This window comes from Natator depressus, chromosome 10, assembly GCF_965152275.1.
Source record: "Natator depressus isolate rNatDep1 chromosome 10, rNatDep2.hap1, whole genome shotgun sequence".
In the NCBI taxonomy this organism is placed as follows: domain Eukaryota; kingdom Metazoa; phylum Chordata; order Testudines; family Cheloniidae; genus Natator; species Natator depressus.
Window position 1 is genome coordinate 75648916 of NC_134243.1, and position 22301 is coordinate 75671216.

Here is a 22301-nt window from a genome sequence, read left to right on the forward strand (position 1 = left end):
GGGTGTTGGTGGTAGGTTGGGAGATGATCTGGCCAATGACAACCATCTCCCTCCTTAGTGTCTCATCTTTTTAAGGTAGCCCCTATTGTTCTGGTACATTACACTAATTTGTATTGTCATTTTACCACCTCTCCTCACTCCCCTCAGCTTGGGTCCTTTTCCTTATTTCCCCACCCAAGAGCATCATCTCTCTTGTTTTCTTCTCCCCTGCTCCGGTTACTTCTGAAAGTCAGCCAGTCATCCTTTGCAGGGAGAATCAAAATAAAGGGAAAACAGGATTCTGAACAAAGAACCTCCACTCATGTTAGGCTGATGAATTCCCCATTCTGCTAATTACAACGCATGCTCCATCAGTAATACTCACTACTTCAGGGTTTGGCTTTTATGGCAATTGTGAAATCTATAAAAATCAAAGAAAACAGATGTCGGACATTAGGCTGGATCCTGCTGGGAGTTGTTTTTTTGTTGGCTGGAATAAATTACATGAAGAGCAGCACGTTCTAAAATGCCAAACATCCCTTGTGGCACCCCATGCATCTGCATTCAAACCCAACCAACTATTACTATCAGACACGAGCCCACAGCAGAGTGATTAATGACAGCATGTCACTGCAAATGTACCCTGGAAACACACCTGGCCACCATGTTAGGAAGCCACTTTGGAACATGCCCAAGTATCACGTATTTGTTGATGTATTTACTGTGGATGATGATGATGATGATTTTTGAAATCAAAGGCTCAGAACTACCTTCGGCAATGACCAGATCCAAAAAAACCAGTGAAATTAATGGAAAGGCTCTCATTGATTTCACGGGGCTTCAGAGCAGACCCCTAAGGCAGCGGTATCCTCGCCCGTGTCCCGCTGTTTTTGCGGTGCAAGAGGCATGGCGTTACTCTTGAGGTTCTGCTAGTGCCACAAATATGCTCTCATTTCACCACTGCGGTGCGAGAAAATACTATGTGGAAACGCTGCCTTGTACATTACCTTTGAAATGGTAAATAGCTGAGTTTAAGCTATTAACAGGGTATTAGTTCTGAAGACTATTTAGTTTGGTCTGAGACCAGATTTTTCTCCTCATGTAATTTCTAATCCTGACTGATGGCACCATGGGCTGTATTCACAGCTCCTGAATAAGAAAAAACCAAAACAATTTACTGTACTAGCTTTCTGAGATCGGGTGACACAGAACCAACTATTAACATTTTGTTTTCTTTAGGGAACCAAGTAGTGCTCTACGTCGGTATATGCTTGTGTAGTTTTGAAATGTTCTGTCGGGGGACAGAGTAGGTTCCTTGGGCATGTCCCATTGAAAGTGTCTGGAGCTCTTAGCCAGCAACACTGTGTAAATCAGTGGTCAAAATCCTACTGCAAATGCACTAAATACACCATACATGCAAACTCACCACAAATATAAACGCAGATTGCTCCCAGCTGGGTTTTAGAGCTAGTGACATGTTGTTGCTCAAGAGACTATAATCCCAATATTGGAGAATATTGCCCCTTAAAAACATCCCCATGGTTTTTGAAGCATGTTTTTTATTACAAATTGTAAACTGCAGATTTCCAGAAAGATTATCAAGCATTAGCTATTAAGCACAACAGAAAGCTCAATGTTAGTCCAGAGTCAAAAGACTGTCAAAGATCTGTTAGGTAACCTGGGGGTAGGTAACTCTTTGCAATGCTGGGGTCTGCAAGGTTGAGTTAAAATTCTGTTTAGGTGAGCAGCTGCATAAAGATTGATGAGATCTGGCAACAATCAGGCAGTGGTTCTAGTTATTTCATCCAAAAGTCAGACTTTTAAGATGAAGGTTGGAAAGTATAACCGGAGGAATTTCATTATTTGGTCATTTCTAGAGCTGTACGTACTGTGCTCCACCTTGGGAACAGCTATTTTGGCATGCAACAATCTTTCTGGATAATCTGTGTTACATCAGTGTCCCAGCAACATAAGGCCGGGATTGAAGTGAGTCCTAGATACAAGATATATGGTGAACTTGTATTAGGAGAGACACCAGAACAAAGAGGCAGCTTTGTCATCAAGCAGATTAATACATGTATGGTGGCTACTGTTTCTTCACTTAAACACTGGAGAGATTTGCAAGAGGAAAGCAGGCTCAAACAGGAGAACCCACTGTTAGGCAGTGTTATGAGTCCCAGAGAGGAGAGAGAGGTTAGCACGAATTTCAACGTGGAACTGAATTACTACAACACTGGTTTGGATGTTACTGGAAGACAAATCTCGGGTAGAGCAGATGTTACCCCATGGCTGCAAGTGCTAATCTCTAAGCAATGTACCTTTGTATCTTCCTACTGGGGGTGTATCACAGCATGGGTAGAACAAAACCCAAGCCCCTGCACTATCCTGACTTTTAGACGCTGTCCTGCTGCAAGGTCCCAAGTTGAGAGCTGTAAAGACTGCACCCCTTTTTTAATCTGCTGAACATGTACAGCATAGACATCCTCACTGTCCTGGGGTGGCAAGGGCAGTCTCCATAGCTCTTTCAGTCCTTGTTCCCGTTGATAAGAGTGCCAGTCAGTACCTATTGCGGCAGTGCTGTGGAAACATATCCATTAGACACTAGACTGAGACTTAAGAGCTCATTTTTTGAGCAGTCAGAAGATGCTAATGACTTGCCCTCACTATCGGTCAGGGCTGAATTCCAACTGTCAGCCTACAGGTGGCAACCTCCACACCCTCATTACTGATCCTCTCAGTAATCCACTGTCCCTCTAACTAGATTTTGTACCGAATATAATTCTTGTTGCTGATCAGAAAATAAAAGACTAATGACTAGTTTATCTTCTTGCGCGCATGAGAATCCTGGCGATTACCAATTGTAGGTACCTACTCACACAGTATCCACCCACCATTTACTTCCAGCCATGGGGTAGCTAGCCTGGAGGCAAATCATTTCATCGTGAAGCCATGGACAGATTTCAAAGCCTCCTGATATTGCTACCGAGTGTCAATTTGGTGGTAATGCTTCCTATAAAGGATAGCTGGTTGAAACCTGGTAAGTGACCCACTGCTGTGTGTTTCTATCTGCCTCTCATCACCTGACTGTATATCCAATTAACAGAATTTTCTTGCACATGCTGAGAGAAGAACCTTCCCAGGCTTAAAGCACCATCTCTCAATTTTCTTTTTATTTTAAATGCACTACTGTCAAGGTTAAAATCCTGCGTAAAATGTTTGATTTCGTCACCATATTAAAAACAGAAACTGCTCATGAAGAAAAGTTATTGTAAGAGCAATTGGCCTAGTTCATTTAATTATTTACTGCCATCTGGAGTACTGACTTAAAACATAAGCCAAACAACCGCAGCTTCTCTTTTGGGTCACAAGACAGAGGGCATCTTCATCTGGCCAGGGAAGAGCAATACAGATGCACATGTGAAAAAATGACTCATGGGGCAGGTCTCTAAGTATGACCTGTATGGCACTGGAATCTGGATAGGAATCTTACAAGGAGGAAGAGAAGGGCCAGACCCTTAGCTGGTGTAAATCAGCATAGCTCCATTGGCTTCCGGTATACATTACTGAGGATCTGGCGTAAGTGCAGAACATGACTTGGAACACCATTTGGGATGTCAGAAGGTCAGAGATGAATTTTAAAACAAAGTTTGTGCTTTGGGGGTGGGGTAAATTTAGTTCCCAGGAAACAGAGGGACCAACAGGCCTAGTGCGGAGACAAGTATCCAGTGTGCAGAACCTCTGAAAACTCTGTGGCACTATAGAGATGGGGTGGAAGAGAAGAAACAGGGGCAGAACTTGATAGCGGGCTGACAAACATGGTATTCTGGTGGCTAGGCAGCTCCTTTAAAAGGCAAAGGACCCACGTGCTGTCTTTCCAATTCAGGCTAGTTATGCTGAATGTAGAAGGCTTTAAAGTGTATCCATGGCTTTTTACACAATGCAGTCTCCTCACCCAATCCAACCAGGAGGAGGAGGACAGAAAACCAACACCAAACAACAGCTACCCAATGACACCACACACAGCATTCAGGCATCTTACACGAGAAACACTTGGGAACAGCCTTTGCTTTTGCCATCACACACGTGGAAACCTTCTTACAATGACTATTGGTTACTGAGAAACAGAAAGGAGTTGGCATGGGTTTAGTCCAGTTAAGAGAGCTCAACAGCATGGTTTGCAATCACAGGACATACAGGGACCGATCCTGCAGTCAGCGGAGTCCCACGTGCACAGCAGCTGCAGGATCTGGCCCAAACGTTGTAGGTGAAATTCTCAAACTGATACTTCTTAACAATCAACGTCTTGACATTTCACAGCTATTCTCTTCTGAAATCATAAATCGACACACTTAACACAGGGGCTTTGGGCTTGACCCAAATCAAACCAAGTCAATGAGGGATCTGCCACTCTCTTCGGTAATGATTTCAATATCCAGGCCCTGATTCTGCAATCATGATTCATGCTGCTTAGTCACATTTGGCCCAAAATTTAGGCTTTGTAAAATCTTGGAATTTAAACATTATTAAGATGCTGATTTTTAAAGAAAATCCACAGAATTTTCCGAAACAAATACACGTTTCCTTGTGGTGTTTGCAACCTGAACACTGCAGCTTTGTGCCAGTGCATGAGACACAGAATGTGAAACTGACTAAGGTCCTGATCCTGCAAAACACTTATGCACATGAGAAGTCCCATTGAACACCACAGATTAACTCACAGGGCATAACATTTAAGCGGAATCGGGGTCTGGAACCATAAGTGAAACCAACATGTCTAATTTCACTGTCTATGCTGAGAGAAATGTAAAAGCAGAGAGAATAAATAGCAAAACTTTTACAATTTTGAACATTCTTTGAATTTTAACAGTCTGAGCTGTTATCAGTGACACAGGTAAGAAATAGTTTAAAATAGAAACAAATACGATTTCCAACCTGGAAGATATGCCTTTGCCCAACACAGATCTCAATATTTCGGGTTATTTTTCACATAGTGTTTTAATCCACTATTTTGCAGAAAAAAAAGTAGCTAATGTATGTGTCAGGACATAGTATAATCGCTGGAAAAAATCCTTATTTGTACAACGATGTAAGATGGGCAAATGAAGTATTTTCAATGGAGAAGTAACATTTTAGATAGGATTGATGCGTCTCTCTCTCTCACATGTTCCAGATATTCAGTAAAGAATGAGGGTGCAATAAAGGTTTGTACATTATAATATTAATGATCAACATCTCCTCTGGGTACTGTCGCATCTGCCCTGTCATCCTATTTTGATTATCTAGCGTCTCTAGAGATGGGGGAATCCCTGCTGTACTCATCTGGTTGACAATCAGCAGAGAACGTTCAGTTCCTACAGATCTGCCACGGGGAAAAGTCACTGCATGTATTGAGAGCAGCCTACCTAACTGAAAACAGATGTATACCACTTTCAAATTCTGGCAGGAACCCAGAAGTTTATCATCTATCTGGGTCAAGTCTTTTTGTTGCATGAGGTTTCATAGTGATTTTGATCCGTAAATAACAAAGATAGATGTTTTTGAAGGGAAACCTAAGAGATACTTATTTCCAGCTAGCACTGCTACTACAGAAATGGAGAATGGTTTTCCCATCTAAAATGACCAGGGTGTAATTCCCATTTCCTGCAGGAGACAGAGAAGCAGTGAAACTGTAAACTAGGCATACATTTGTCGATCTTCAGATCGGGAACTGTTGTAGAAGATGGAGCAGTGGTTTCACCACTGGCATGAGCTATAGATTTAGTGATGTAACGTACACTTCCAACACAGATATAAGAGGTATAGCAAAATTATACCAATGCTGTTCCTTTTTAATTGCAAAAGTTGCGTGCAATATTTTGTGACATGCTCTCAGAGTCCAACTCTCAAAGCACAGTTGCATGCCAACAAAGTTAACCAAGGCAAATCTTTTCCTTAGTCTTGCACAGCCAAAATGCAAACTTCTCACTACCAACAGCTGGACTCTAAATGAAACACAACGGTCAGAGCAGTAAAAACTGCAGGCTGGAAATCATGCTACAGATCGGCCTGACAATGGAAGTGCACAAATGAACTCCAGACAGTATTAATGAAGTTTGCCAATTCCACCTGCACCTCAGAGGTGGTAGCTGGCTTCACAGATAAAAGTATGGGAAGGAGGTAGTAGAAATTAGAGAAGAGAGTCAGAGCACCAGCTTTGAAGCCCTGATTCACCAAAGCAGTCGAGCACACACTTAACTTTAATAATGAATGCAATGGAACTCAAGCATGTGCTCCACGGACATCTTTAACTGCTTTGCTCAGCTGGGTCCCAAAACAGCACCTGTCGAATGTGCTTTGGCTTTTGCTTCCCTACATGTGGAGATGGCAATATTCATTTAAATATCAGTCATTTTTCCTAAATACTTCCTCCCTCCTGGAGTGGCCTCTGAGTCCTAAGTCTAATTTCCCTCGCACGTTGCTTGACCAGGATGAATGGCAACAGGTCTCTCATAAGTGTGGAACAGTGACTAAGGAACACGGGCTAATTCACACGCAACGGGTGTGCAAAACCAGAAGGGATAGCTTGAGCGTGACTGAAAATAGTCTTATTTCAATGCTTCTACGTTGCTGGCATGAAGTCAGTATACATACTCAGAGAATAGGGCCCCCTGGTTTAGCTGAAGTGGAGATATCCTGACCATTACATGAATCATCCAGGATGCACCCAGGAGCTTTCAGTCTAAATGCTGAAATCAGCTGTCTCCCACAGGAGGAGACATTATGATTATCACCATTTTTTTCTCTCTCATTTTACATCAGAATTACCTATAATGTTCAACATGAACTGTACAGTGTGACTTCTTTGGGTTCAGTAAGGAGGCAATGGCCAACCTTAGCAAACAGGAAGAGACTGCAGATGGAATTCCACCGCTGAACCAGTTCTTTAATAAAACTGGAACATGGTTAACGAACCTGAATGGCAAAAGGTATTACACAGTGCCAACAGGCCAGACCCTGTAAAGCCCTGAGCATCTTCAACTCCCCTTCTCAAGAGGGACTCATCACCTCACAGAATTGGACCCTTGTAGGAACTCTTATAGGTTAAACAATTACTCTGAAAAAACTGAGCGATAAGATTAGGTGTCGTGAATAACTAAAGATTTGACCATCTTATTCTTGTACAGCTAGTCACTGATTCCGTCTCAAACATTTTAGCAGATTTCTTCCGGGCAACAAATGGGGTCAGAAATACTTGTGTAAATTAGAGTAATTCCACTGTAAACACTGGAGCTACTCTCACCCCCAACTTATATCAGTGTCAGCGAGAGCCAAATCTCACGGACAGCCATAACACTCCCTGTGTATCAACCTCTAAAAATAGCCATTTCAATCTTCTTTTTAAATGTACAATGGCTATTTGATCAGGCGCCACACCGTGCGACTCACCTACTTTTAAAGAGTTGTCACTAGCTCTCTAACTCCTAGATGTTAAGATGAAGGCAGAGCGCTTTTGCTGAATGCTACTTACCCATCCCCTTGGTGTGGTTGAAGTCTCCTTTCACCACTTTACAGGTTTTGCCATCTCCGTTGCAGATCCCACAGCGATCCTCTTTGGCAGCTGAGCCAATGATCCCATCGCAGCCGATTTTCTAATGAAAACAACCAGAGGCGCTCGTTATTTCATTTGCAAGGCTAAAATGTCGCTAAACCGGGCTGACTGAAAAACTGAACAGGAAAAGAACGTTGAGAGTCAGGAGAGCATTCAGTCAGTACAGCATCGGCTTGGTTAGTCAGCAAAACACTCTTGTTCAATAGCAAATGCACAAACCACCTTATAAAAAGCTTCCCTGTTGTAAGCAACATCATAAAACCCTAGCTATCCAAGGCACATTGGTGTATTTGCACTAACATGTTTAAATATTAACAGATTACAAGGATACTCTGTATTTTATAGCATCTTCCATTTGAGGATCTCAAATAACTTTACAAATATTAATTAACCTTCATAATACCCTTGTGAAACAAATATATACCATGAGTCCCATTTTGGAAATGGGAAAAGAGAGGCACTGAGAAGTTCAGTGACTTGCCCAGATTCACACTGGAAGCTTAAGGCAGAGCTAGGAACAGAATCCAGGTATCGGAGTTCCAGTTTCATGCCTTCACCACAAGTTCCTCCGAGATTATGCTTGAGGTCCTGATCTATTGCCCACGGAAGTATCAGGGCATTGTATCAGGATCTCGCTGATGACACTAACATTCAGTAACAAACACTCAGCATCTATTACATTTTCACTATTTGAACTGAATGGCTCAGGATGCTAGTGCTCAAGTCCACATTTTCAGCAGGTCCCATTAACTGAACACCAGAAACCCACATTTATGTTATCAAGAATTTAGGGTCACAATAAATGTATCAAGAATTTAGGTTGACTGATCTGTAAGTGCAAACTGCTGTATGCATGCACAGATGTGACATTTTGCCAATGTTCCCACTGTATTCAGTTTTGACTTTTTTTTGCACCTAAATGATCCTAAAAATATTTAAGAATTTAACCCAATGCTTCAGTTGAAAAGGCATTTGGATTGTAGTGATAGTCACGATTTTACATACATGCCTAAAGCAGTTACCACTAAAAATCTTTACCATTTCACCCCATAAGCAAACACTAGGACATTTTGTGCTCTCCCTAATCCTTGCTCTCATGGTGGAACCCTGACGAAGGACCCCCGACTTTTCAGCTTCACACCTCATGACAGGAAGCACGCTCTTCAACGACTCTGGCTGAGCTACGGGGGGGGTAGGGGGTCTCCCCAGCCTGAGTCCAACTGGAACCTCATTGCTTTCTCCATGAGGTGCTTTTTAAACTGGAGTTCTGGCACCTCGCAGGTCTGGTTTGGAACGGAGTGACGGATACTGCACGTAGGGGAGATATGAACTTCTTTCTCCAAGGCAGTAAAGACACTGCTGGTGGTTGTTGCTGACTGAGAAGGAATGGGGGCAGGAGAGAATTTCTGAAGCCTGGTAATCCTGAGCATAATCTAAGCCAGGGATCAGCAACCTTCGGCACATGGCCCATCAGGGTAATCCGCTGGAGGGCCACAAGACATTTCGTATATGTTGACAATCCGCAGGCATGGCCCTCTGCAGCTCCCAGTGGATGCGATTTGCTGTTCCCGGACAGTGGGAGCTGTGAGAAGCTGTTGCTTGTGTGGACCTGATAACGATAGATAGCACTTGACTGATACACAGCTTTCCTTGTAACTTGGCAGGACGGCAGGCAGCCATATATTTCCAGCTGCATTTGAACAACCGCACGCAACTGGATGGATAATGGAAATGTGGCAAACTCTTCAACCAACTTTATTGCAAGTGTTATGAGACCAGCCCACAGGACTGTAGAGGAGGTAAGTAGAGAGAGGAAGATCAACAACACAGGAATGCAAAGGACCAGATCTCTGGATCTACACTGGGGTCCTTCATAAACCTTAAACCATGAGGGTGATGTAGGACAGCCAAGTAAAGATAAAGAGGGGACGGCTCTGTGCTTTTCATGTTTTTAAGGCAACTTTTCACACAGGGATGCTACCTAATTAATGCCCCATGAGTCAGGCCATGTAGGATAGTGAAATAAATATCTAATGTGCCTGGATATGTCAATGTATCTCATATAGTACGTACATAATGATATTAATACAGACATGCTGATTCTAGCTCAGCTGACCAAATTACGTAGAAGAATCATAGAAGATATGGGTTGGAAGAGACCTCAGGAGGTCATCTAGTCCAACCCCCTGCTCAAAGCAGGACCAACACCAACTAAATCATCCCAGCCAGGGCTGTGTCAAGCCTGACCTTAAAAACCTCTAAGGATGGAGATTCCACCACCTCCCTAGGTAACCCATTCCAGTGCTTCACCACCCTCCTAGTGAAATAGTGTTTCCTAATATCCAACCTAGACCTCCCTCGCTGCAACTTGAGACCATTACTCCTTTTTCTGTCATCTGCCACCACTGAGAACAGCCTAGCTCCATCCTCTCTGGAACCCCCCTTTAAGTAGTTGAAGGCTGCTATTAAATCCCCCCTCACTCTTCTCTACATGCAGAAGATGAGAAATTTTTTTTAGTGGAGAGCTGATGAGGTACTTTGTTTTTCAGAATGATCAATTACACCCAGCCACAGAACCTTTCTGATGAGAGTTTACGATGTGAATTACAATATCACGTACAAGTACTGCCATATCAAGGAAAGGATGAAATCTTAGAGTAGCCAGACTCTCACGATGTCAGAGACATGTTTGGAGTAGGGATGTACCTGGATTTCTGTGAGTTTAACCAATAACTTAAATGGGAGCAGAGTTAGGTCAATGCTGATCGCTTAGGAAAATCCCACCTCTGGATACAGTCAACAAACTATCAGATGGACCCAATCCACCTCCAGTCTAATGGGCACATTTTTATGGCACGAGTTGCCCTGCAAGTTAGAAAACACGGGACACACATGGTTAGGTGTTACCTTGCAGTATAAGGCATATGTGACGCACATGTTAATGACAACATCCATCAGAGACACACTCAAGATCTCCCGCAAAACAAAGGTGCAACAACAGCTTCATCATGGCCACTGACAAAAAGGGTGAGGAGAGGCTCTTCTGGAAGCAAATCGTGTTTCTTGTGCAACTGGCAAACCATTTCCCCACACACTGACCACCTCATTTTGCTGTGATTTCACTGACACCTCTTGATGTGTATGCCCCATGGGTCTGATAGCACAGAGGGTGGAAGTGGGTGTGTCCAACACATCATAAAGTGCAAAGTTGATAAAGTAAGTCACTTCATGGGGCAGCATGTATCGCAAGTTTTGACAGAATCTATAGAGCACTCTAGGGTCGAATGGTTGGACCATACTGCTGGTTCATTTCATTCTGGAGGGATACTCTATGATCCCACCAAACTGAGAGAGAATAAAAAGGAAAGGAAGTAACTTTGGCATGTTTTTACTCTGTATGCAATGCACAAGATGGTCCCTGCAGGAGAAGAGTATCTTTGTATTTTCGGGGGAGGACAAAAATGGATGGTAATGCTGGTGTAAATACCACCGACTCATCTGGAAGACCTCATGGCTGACTTCTCCAGTATCAGCCCTGCTCTTGAAGCCCTCAGGATTCTTGCCCTTGGGGATTTCATTGTGCATGCTGACATCAGCACAGTACAGGCCTTCCTTGAAGTGATGGACTCTAGATTTTGCCCAGCCAGGTTCTGGCTCCTGCCCACATTGGTTGTTGAAAACCAGAGATGTGGCTGTGGTACTGTTATTAACCAGTATTATCAAGCATCACTTTGTACAGGGAATATGATGGAGACCCCCGATAAAAAAAAAAAAGTGCCTTGACATGGGAGCGGTTGCCAGCTGATTTTCAAATGGGGTTTAAAGCCCTATAGGGTGAGCACCTGGCTATATAAGGCCCCTTCACAAGCCTCCTGGTTGATCTTGTGCTTTGACACCATCCATGTTTAGGAGTAATCAGTCACTCCTTATGCCTTTGCTGAGTGAGCCATATGGCATGGAACTCATTCTCTTTGAGCAGGCATCTCAGTCCACTCTTCCCTCCCCTTTTTAAATAATTAAATATCTGAAATATACTTGATGGGGGGCATTTTCAGTTTCAAGCATTGCTGGCCCTTACATAGGAACCCTCCCCTCTCCTTTTTAATGATACCATAATCATTTGGATTCCTAAGCATGTGGTCTGGTTTGCATATTATTTGGGTATTGTTTTAACAATGATTTTATTTGTATTTTGAATGGCTGTACAAGAGCCTCTGAGTGTGCGTGTTTTGCTATATAAATACAATTATTATTGTTATGTATACCCAACCCAGTGTCAGACCTGACATTGTATGTTCACAGAATTGTAATGCTTCCCAGATGTTGAGCTAAACACGTTGTCTCAATGGATCAACTATAAATATTGATTCAATATGTGCCAGTCTGCAAATTAATCATGTACAGAACATGCTGGTTAGGCCAGACTCATGTGCATTGCCATCTTTTCTCCATAATATCCAGTGTCCATTTATAGTTCAAGGGATGGAACACATGAAACAGGAATGTACACAGGTGAGTAGGTGATGTCAGACTGGAGGTTAAGAGAAGTCCTGTTTCCTTACTGAAAGCACAGCTGCATCCAGTGACGTGGGTTATGGGCTTCTGCTTTGATCAGTGAATGGAAGCTACCCGAGGACACTACTCTAGTAGCTCGTTTGAACATTACTGTCTGCTCCGTTTCGCTTCCATTTGGGTTTTACAATAAATGGGGGTGCTACAAACAAGAGTAGAAACCAACAAAAAAACCCCATCTGCAGGGAAAGTAAATAGTGCTCCAGTCAGCAGCATTTTATGAACCTTCAAAGTTGGCTTCAGTCATGGAGCCACCCTTGGGGCAGGGTAGGTGGGCAATGTCCATCCTGTTCTGAATTAGATACATTCAATGGATAAACGTCAGTGTATCTGTGTCTCTATATCACCCACCCACTTAACCCTACAATTATTTATTCACTAGAGTTTCTCCCCAGAATGGGATTCAACGTGATCCTCACGTCTTCTGGGTGAAGTACATCTGAATGCAAGGTGGCTGCTTTGCAGGATAAGCCGAGCCCCAGCGATCATAAAGTAAAGAGGAAAGCATCCAAGGGAGGTGCCATGTTATCACTCACTTGTCCCATGTGCTCTTTCTGAGCTAACTTGAGTCTCCTACTTTCCAATTCAGTGAATGGCAGTGGAACGGATGGGAAAACAGTCGGCAGTGGAACACAGCAAATCTAAAGCAGACTCAAAAGTGGTAAGTCTTTAAAAGCTTAGACAGACACTAAAAACACTTATTCTTTGTCTCTATTCTCTGTTCACCAAGAGCAGCAGTATGTTTGTTTTCTACTCTTCAGATTACATTATCACACAGCCAAGGCCTGACTCAGGCAAGCCACAGAACAGTCCCAAATAAAGCATGCTAGACTTTCTGTACGCTCTGTAAGATTAAGTGAAGGACAGGCATAAACATAGCTCCGCAGTGTAAAATGACTTGTGATGGAACATTTGGGACCCATGTTTGAAATGCGAGAACATGGGTCCTGCATGGAAAAGCAGCAGGAGGATGCAAACAGTTAATTGCATGAGCAAAAATATGCAGATGAATGCAAGAAACGGGTACTGATGTGCACAAAGTGTTTCCCATCTCCAGTTTGTGCAGGTAATGAGCTATTCTGCGTGTGCCCTTTGTGCCCAAATGAACATATTTTGCAGGTACAACTTAGAACCGTATTTTTGAAAATCTGTCCATTTCTATGGAATTAGCATTGGCCCTTAACACATTACGACAACAATCATTTGAAAGAAGTCCTTCTATAATGGATTTGCTGTCCCATAGGCAGCAGTGTATTATCAATGAGTAAACTGTAGATTTGCTAGCAAGCAGCAGAATCCATGATATGGCAACAACTTTACAAGAAAGCTGTGGAAAAGCCCGAACATCCTTACATAATAAATTGTTAAATCGCAGAAAAGGCTGCTCTGATCTTTAGCCATATTCCACTGTACGGGATTTAGTTTTCAAAAGGGTCTGATGAAACATCTTGAAGTACAATATCCAGTCCCCATCAGAAAGCTTTTTCTCCTTGTCAGCTTCAGTCCTGTGATAGTTTACTAAGCATGGAGTACGTGCTTTGAGAGAAGCCAAAGATAAATTCATATGCTCCACAACTGAGCTGCTCGATTATTTCTCGTCTTTTCTCTTTGGCACACTTGCGTACCATCAGAGGGTTTTCCTACTATTGTGTCTGCCATCAGTACTATGCTAACACCAGCAGCACCAAAGTAGCAAGCAACTGAAATGCTTCAGAGATTGCAGCGCTCCCATTATTGTATTTCCTGCAAGGACACACAGAGCAGAGAGTTCAGACAGAACCAAACTCTTATGAATTCTACTATTCATGGAATCTTATTATAGATTTGTTGTTGCTTTAAAAAAAGAAACGGTGATGACATGAAAGCAATCTGAGATTCGGGTTACACTCTGATATACAATCTCCAGGCGATCTCCAACACAGCCTGAAGTACGGCAGCGAAAGCCAGCTAATTAGAGCGCTAGGTATCACGTGCAAGGTTTGCAGTTTTACACTGACTTTATTCACTATCACAGGCACCTGAGACCGTTGCTGATATCCAGAATGGTACCGATTTGCAGCAGCCAAGAACACAACGACAAGAAGGGACTCCATTTAAGAGGAGGCTAAATGCATTTTCCAGCAGAAAATGGCAAATCCTTGCATACACATTGAACAATATCTGTAGTCTGCTAAAGAGACATTGCTAGCAACTGCATTCATCAGTGCTATAAAACATTTCTAGACAGTCACTGTTTTATACTGCTCTCTTCGGTTTTAAGACCAACTCCTGAGGTCACTACTATGTTTTTTACTTAGCACTAAGCCAGGCAAACTCAAAGAATTTTTTTAAGTCAGGACAGAATAAAGCTGGACCTTAGCATTTGGCTAAATAAGTAAAATTTTAAAAATATCTAGGTGATTTAGGAGCCCAAGCGCTAGTATCAAAAGTGCCTTAGGTATCCTGGAGCCTATATCCCGCTTAACTTACAATGAGATTTAGGCTCCTAAGTGCCCAAGAGCCAGCTTTTTAGAGGTGTTTTGGCACCTAACTCCCACTGAAGACACTTCTCAAAAGGGCACTTAGGTTTTTGTGAAAACTGCACCCAAGTCCTGTTTTCTGCCCCCAAAGACTTTATCACCTGCCTACAACAAGAAAAACACAAAATGAGACAGAGGACATTGGTTCAGGAAAGGCATGTGTGTCATGACTGTTGAGGAGAGAAAGAAGGGGATTGCTTGAGAAGGTGGGTTTTACGGAAGGGAATTTAAGGATGAGAGAAACGCTGATTTTGTAGCCTATAGGTACAGGTATTTGCTAGGTACGACGTAGGCATACGTTAAGGTGGTAATGCGATGAGCCAAGCCTCAAGACCTATAAGACAAAAGCTTAGCTAAACTAATCAAGGAATAAGACCCCAAAAGCCTTAGCATAAATAGTTAACCAGGAGAAACCCCAGACCATAGGATATCACAAGACAGAATGCTGCAATGGCTAAACTGCTGACAGGTTACCACAAGATGCTAGTTTATACCAGCTTGGGATATTTTAAAGTTAGGAACATCAGCAGATGTCTGACCACAAGAAAACGATGGTAATTAATTGACATATATGCTAATAAGCTTGAGGTAAGTGGACTAGTAACCTGTGGGAGAAGGGCACCCCAATATTAGTAGGGTGAGGAAATACAAATAAGGAAAAGGGGATGAAACCCCTACTGAATATACAATACTCTTACCAGTATAATACCTTATAAAAGCTGTATCCCAGCGTGCGTGTTTTGGGAGAGGTAGCTCTTGGGAGAAGTCAGGACGATGACCATCAGTGATGGTGACCGAGAAGATGAGGAGGAAGATAACGACTAACACTTCAGGTTGTTCTGCAAGGGATGGTGTGAGTATACGGACGCTCAGAAGCACGTTCTGTATTATCTCTATCTACCTTACTGGGCTGCAGTGTTTGTAACTCTGCTAACTCTATTAATAAAACTATTTCAAATTCAGACGGCTTTTCCCAAGTGTGAGTGTTGCAACTGTGCAGGTTGGAGTTCCCAGCTGAATAATAATTCTAACGATACTGGGCCTGATCTTGGGAGTAGAACTTACCAACCCCCAGAGTGTTACATGGGAATTCTTATGCAATCAATATCATTAATATACAATCCATAGGTCAGGCGACAATTTGGCAGAAGAGGAGCTGGAGAACTTCTGTCCAGCTGCTCTCTGCTCCTGAGAAGGCACAAAGGCAAGAGCAGAAAAGGGAGACACTGGGGCAGAAAGAGGAAAGGTCTGGGAAGAGCAGAGGGAGCAGGGGAGGGCAGCAGGGGAAAATGGGAGCAGAGATGGAGTGCACAGAGAGGTTGCCGGTGTTTGTAGTTTACTACCAAATACGCCGATGCTGAGCCAAGTCTGCTGCTTCACAGGACTGCTGAAGAGCACTTTAGAAAGGACGAAGGCAAACTTGGAATTGGGAAAGCCATTAGAGCAGGTGCGTCTGTTACGTATGGATATCCGTCTGTCGTCACGTAGGTGAATCCCGACCCCTTTGTTCTCAATTGCTTCATTTATATTGCTGGCTCCAGAAGCCGGTACTATGCTGGGTATACCAGTGGTTCTCAACCCGTGGCCCAATCAGCACACAGCTGCGGCCCATGTGACCTCCTCAGGGCCATACAGGTAGTATATATATTGTGTGGATGTGGCCAGCATAACACTTAGAGAGCTACATATTTGGCCCACAATGGTAAATAGGTTGAGAACCACTGGTGTATACCATGGTGATTACACACTAGTAGTGTATCTATGGCTCCAGAGGTTTCTACTGTATTACCATGGTGTTCATTCACTTACGTCACTGCCTTCAGATGACGCTGGCAGTATATTACATGGCATTGCTGGTAGTGGGTGGTATGTCTACACTGCAATTAAAAATCCATGGCTGACCCATGCCAGCCGACTTGGACTCATGGGGCTTGGGCTGCGGGGCTATTTAATTGCTGTGTAGACATCTGGGCTCGGGCTCGAGCCCAGGTTCTAGACCTCTGCAAGGTGGGAGGGTCCTAGAGTTCAGGCTGCAGCCCAAGCCGGAATGTCTACACTACAAGTAAACAGCCCCACAGCCCGAGCCCTGCAAGCCTGAGTCAGCTGGCACGGCTCAGCTGCAGGTGTCTAACTGCAGTGTAGACACATGCTTACTCATGATGGCTTTCCTTTAATTTTGGTGAAACTGACCAAGAAAAATGCTCCTTTTCTATTATTCAGATCTGAATCCAATTAACTTGCCTCTATCAAAGGAAGCCAACTGCATTAATAAAATGTAAATGAAAACAGAGTTTTAGGCTTTCACTCAGAATGGGTGCTGAGATACTTTGAGATTTATTGGATGTGATGCGATTCTCCCTCCCTGTCTCAAAAACTCCTCCATAGCGAGCGACTTTGCTGACTCTAGCTGAATTTATTTTGTAGCCAGAAAAGACGAGATTTGTCTAGGAGAGTTTACTGTTGAAGGAAACAGGGAAACGGACTGTTTGTTGGAATTCCTGGGCTGTTCTTCTAGACGACGGTTCCTCAAAATGTGCACATTACACTGGCAATGTGTCATCCCTGCCATCTATAGCCTCTAACTACAGAGGCATTACACAGCATGAAAAATACATCTCTGAGCACCTGCATTCCATTTCACCACTTACTAGTCTCATCAGATCCCCTGCAATACCTGCTTCAAGGCTTTGTACATCCCGTATGTGACCAGTAAATTAATAAGCATCCTAAACTGTTTTGTCAGGCAGCTAGTTAGCTGAGTATCTCCTCTAAGTGAGATGTGCTGTCATGTTCAGCAATTCATTACACTAAGCTACCCAAACAGAAGACCAGTACAAAGGAGTTCATGAGGCTTTAAAGTCTTCCCGGGTTGCATCCATCATTATGCATTTTCTCTGAGCCAGATGCAAACGGACTGAATGTTCTGCAGCTGTCATCGCCTCTCCGCACAGTTTAAGACAGCTGCACCCGAGCTGAAGAGTAATTCACTTTTCACGATGTATCTCCAAAAGACTGTGCTCAGAAAGAATTTCATTTGGAGGGGAGCAGGCTTCTACTCCCGGAAAGAAGGAAACGTACTTTGCCGAAACACTTGATTTAGCATTCACAGCTGATTTTGAGCAGCCTTAAGTAGAAGGCTGGCTCGGTCAGTGCAATGATCATCAGCATGCATCTGGGAGGTGCACAGCTGGCCTTATTATAAAAGGTTATTAATGGCATTTCTTTGGAGGTAGTTGAAAAGGAAAGAAAATCCGTAATAGGGATGTACCATGAACCTGCCTCTGTCCAGGGCACCACATGGTAACTAATTTAGAGAGAAACTAAAGCCCCATGTCTGGTTCCCTAGCAAGGCGCTGTTACTGATTCCTCCTCTGAGTAAAAGAGAAGGGCTGTATTAAATATGTCCCTCTCAGGGCCGTTTGGCAGGGAGAGGCAGGAAACTTCCCTGCATGTGCTACCCACATGGCAAGGTCGAAACGTGGCAGTGCGAGCAGAAGCCACCAGGCGGTTATCCCATTTCTGCACAGGCTGAACAAGGGAGTGCAGTCAGGGGAGCCGCCCCTCCTGTGAATGAGCTAGGGCTGTGCCCCTAAAGCACTGCATCTTAGGAAATACATGACGGAACTTAGAACTGGTGCCGAGGTTACTGCGCCAGACCTTCAGCTGGCATAAAATCAGCATAGCTCTGCTGAAGTCAATGCGGGTGTAGGCTAAACATCAGGGAAGATGTCCCAGCCGATGTATTAGCTGGCAGAATAGTCTCCCAAGGAAAAGGCGCAAGCCTCATCACTTGGCACGTTTAAAACTAGACCAGATAAACTGGCGAACGATGTGAAAGGAACAATCCAGCACTGGCTGGGGACGGACTGGATGACTCAACAGGTCTTTGGCCAGTCTAATTTCTGGGGCAATGTCAGGAATCAGGGCCTGCAGCAAAGCTCGTTTCCAGGCAGCCTCATCAGTACAGCTGGTCTGCAGCAGCTGTCTGATTAGCCACGTAATCTGACTGGCTGCTGAGGCCAGCACGCCAGCTCTTAAGCCAGCAACAGCTCGCTGGCTTCTCAACCCTCATGCCCACCACTGGGCCTGCACTACCTTATTCCTGCTGCTCCTGCCTTGCACCCCGCCTTGCCTCTTTCCTGTCCCTGCCTCGAGCCCCTCCTTGCCTGATACCCTGTTTGCTCAAGCTCCTGACCTCCAGTTTTGATCCCCAGCTGTGGCTCCTGACTACGGACTCCAGCTCGACCCCCTGGCTCTGGTATCCAGTCCGTCCTCCAGTTTTGAACCCTGGCTCTGGTGACTGACTCTGGCCACTAGGCCTGCTGCCCGTTCTGGCCACTAGGCTAGACCACCCTCATCCCGGTTACTTGACAGGAGAATCCCAAATGCACTTTCAAGCCCACATATGGGCCAAACAGAGAAGAAATACAAGAGTTTCTGCCATGCTGTAGGGTCCACACAGAAGGACTCTGTGACCCATGTACACTGCAGAGGAGACCATTGTGGTGGGTATCTAATTATGGCTAGACTCTGGCTGGTATGCAGCAGTACACTGCAGTAGTATCTGCATCGCTCCCAGCTGCTTTCTTCTTCTTCAGAATATCAGTTTTTCAGATAAGAAAACCCACCACTCTAAACTCCTAGATGTGAGAAAATGCAATGACAACCACCTGCAAATAGCCTGAAACAACAGGTCCAAAAGGTGGGAAATAGCCCCATTCCTTTCAGTGGGTTCTAACTCAAATGTCCAATGAAGATACTTTAAAAGCCTACATTGTTACCAATTTCACTGCTCATCAAAGCAGGTAAGACAGGAGACAAAGGATCACACTATGAAGATCTACATAATCTGCTCCGAGTGACAGCTTGTTTTGGTGCCAAAGCGAGTGGGCTTGAGAGACACCACTGCTCACTGCCTAAGGACACACTGGCAGGGCATCCAACTCGCAAAGAGGAAGTCAAGTCCGAAGAGCCCAGCAGAGCATGGATGATCATATGTTGAACATTGGCACAACCTACTGAAAGTGGCATCTCATGTTGGTGCCTCCAGTGGGCGGAGCTTATTTTCTGGGCAGAGTTTGGAAGAGTACCACTACCCTTCCCACACTCTATTTCAATTCCTGATGCCCCACAAGGCGGGGGGGGTGAGGGGGGGGAGATGGCCATGCCCTCGCACAGCTGAATTGCACTGGATGGGAGAAGTGAGCTTTTCCACTATTCCCATCCATAGCCTGCAGTAGCCAGGCACAAACTGGCTATATGGGTCAGCAGCCCCAAAGCATAGGATGGGGCTGAGGATAGCTTCTCTAGCCCTTCTGCACTCAGCACAGTTTCCTTCCACAGAAGCATGCTGAGCTGGGCCGTGCTCCAGCCCAATGCCTATGGGTCTATGCTTGCAATTTTCTAAGGCTTTATAAACAATTTGCTTTGTAAACCCATCTTGGTATTTGTGGAAGTGCTGAAAAGGTTGTGATGTCAATAACATAAGACCTATACAACAGGATTGTGGCCATTTCAATCCCGCGCGTGGCACTTAGGATTCCTCCAGTGAGCAGCCAAAATGCAGGAGTTAAACAGATGAGATGACCCACTAGCTGTCCCTTCAACACAACCAATCTGATGACGAGACGGGATGGGATCACATCCTAAAACATCTCCAGCTGTTCAGTGGCATGGTCTTATAGCTCAGGAATTCATCATAGCTCTTTAAACAAAACACATGACTAGGAAATTCTTGCAGTTGCTTTTGCTAAACAGAACCACATAGTTATTTCACAGGCAGTCTCAGATCCACCCTCAGTGACGCTGTCTGATCGTAAACAACCGACACAGCTCTCCGCAGCCCAGGACAATACAAATACTTGGAAAATGAACAATAGAAAGTTACTCCACCTGGCACTTGCCATGTACGCAGAGGTCAGTCTCATAAGGCCCACATGGAGTACCATCAAGAACCCGGTCTGCCACCAGCACAGGGGACTCCTTCCCCAGAGGAGAGCAGAAGAGTTCACACGGCTTATCTGAAAAAAAATACACAAGACCGGCAATTTCATTCAGCAGCAACCGCAACATTTAGACAGAGCACCAGAATGTCTGATGGAACAAGATGCATGAATATAGTAATTATGTAACATGGACTCTACACAACGACACAGACAAGTACATATTTATCGATAACTATAAGCGGGCTCGGATTCTAACCGCCTCAGCTTTAAGGATGCTTGACCCATTGTTTCCATTCAAGCCCATCATTCTACCACTCCAAGATGCACTGTTTATCTGAAGATGCAGAAAGAGTTAAAAAGAGAGAGGTATGGGAGACTTGAATCAGTGGCAATACTTGTCATTTTAGACCTGAATGAGTAACTTTACAAATTTCTCCTTCTCTTTCTGTCTTCTAGCTTTCCCTGCATAATTCCAGTGAACAATCCTTGGTCTCTAGAATGGGGGCAAGCAGCTCATTGTGAACATTTCATTTACAAAATTCAAGCGGTGCAAGCTAGTTCTAAATGGACACATCGATCGCGTGATTTGTTTCTGTTTCTTGACTGAGTGTAACTCTTGAAGCCACGTTTCCAGTGAGAACATTTGTGTTCATAAATTTAAAACTCACTTTGCACAAATATTGGCTAAAATTTGCTTTCCTGCCAGTAAACTAGCTTGCTAGAAAGCAAACATATATTGCTGGAAAAGATTTGCATTATTTGCCCATTCTAGTAATAGGATATTATATTGTATATTTAGACATTTACTTTGGAAGGAACTGTGTGGAACTAGACGAATAATGGACTAAAAGGCTCAAAATATATAATTAACAGCAGGTGCCATGGTTCTTGGGAAACACACTGTATGCATTTGCAATATTGTCAGAGTAACAGAGTGAGCTGTTTCGATTTCCAGAACTCACTCCTGCTCTCTGCTGCACACAGACTGTATCAAAGGGTATGTCTGTACTGCAACCACTTGGTGCGACTGGAGCTCGAGCTGACACACCCGAGCTAGGTTTAATCTAGCTAGCTCGGATCCTGGAATAAGGAAGCTGCAGGGTGAGCTTTAGCGCAGGCTATGCTTACAAGCAATTATCTAGGGTTCCGGGTGGGTTTGTACAGCCAGTACTGAAGCCCGTGCTGACATAGTTTCACTGTTCTGGGACCCGAGCTAGCTAGATTAAAGCTAGCTTGGGTACATCAATTCAGGCTGCAATCACAGCCTATGAGTGCAGCACTGACACACCCAGAGAAAGAACCTACTGACATGCTGAGGTCGGCGTTGGCCTATACCAAAGTCCGCATCCTCCCCAGAGCTCGGTAGCGTTCAATTTACGAGACAGGAGGCCAGGTTCTCTGATACACTAAGGCCATTTGTATAGGTCCCTTCCTGCTCTAGATTCCCCTTGAATCAAGAACTTGCTTCTCTGCAGCCCATCTCTCTAGTATGTCTGAGCAGAGTTCTAATGCAATGGAGAATCAGGGCTGGCTAGAGGTTGGTTCAGGTCTGTCTCTATTCAAATGCTCAAGAAACCTTCACTGTGTGGAAGCCTGGAACCAGAAAGACACGGGAGAACGTGGTTTGGAGTTTTTTATATGCATAAACCAGACGTGTCAGCACTCCAAGAATGCCAAGCCAACCTGCGCCCTGCCCAG

At 44.2% G+C, this 22301-nt stretch overlaps 1 protein-coding gene across 3 annotated transcripts in view; it reads right to left on the reverse strand.

Annotated features, from left to right (window-relative positions):
* Positions 1–22301, reverse strand: part of ADAMTS17 (ADAM metallopeptidase with thrombospondin type 1 motif 17) — a 259492-nt gene that overhangs the window by 87234 nt on the left and 149957 nt on the right. For all 3 annotated transcript variants that reach the window (XM_074966538.1, XM_074966537.1, XM_074966539.1), the window contains 2 exons: positions 20551–20678; positions 7487–7607 (listed from right to left, as the gene is read on the reverse strand). In XM_074966538.1, coding sequence (XP_074822639.1) covers positions 7487–7607; positions 20551–20678 — 249 coding nt within the window. The remainder of the gene's footprint in view (positions 1–7486; positions 7608–20550; positions 20679–22301) is intronic.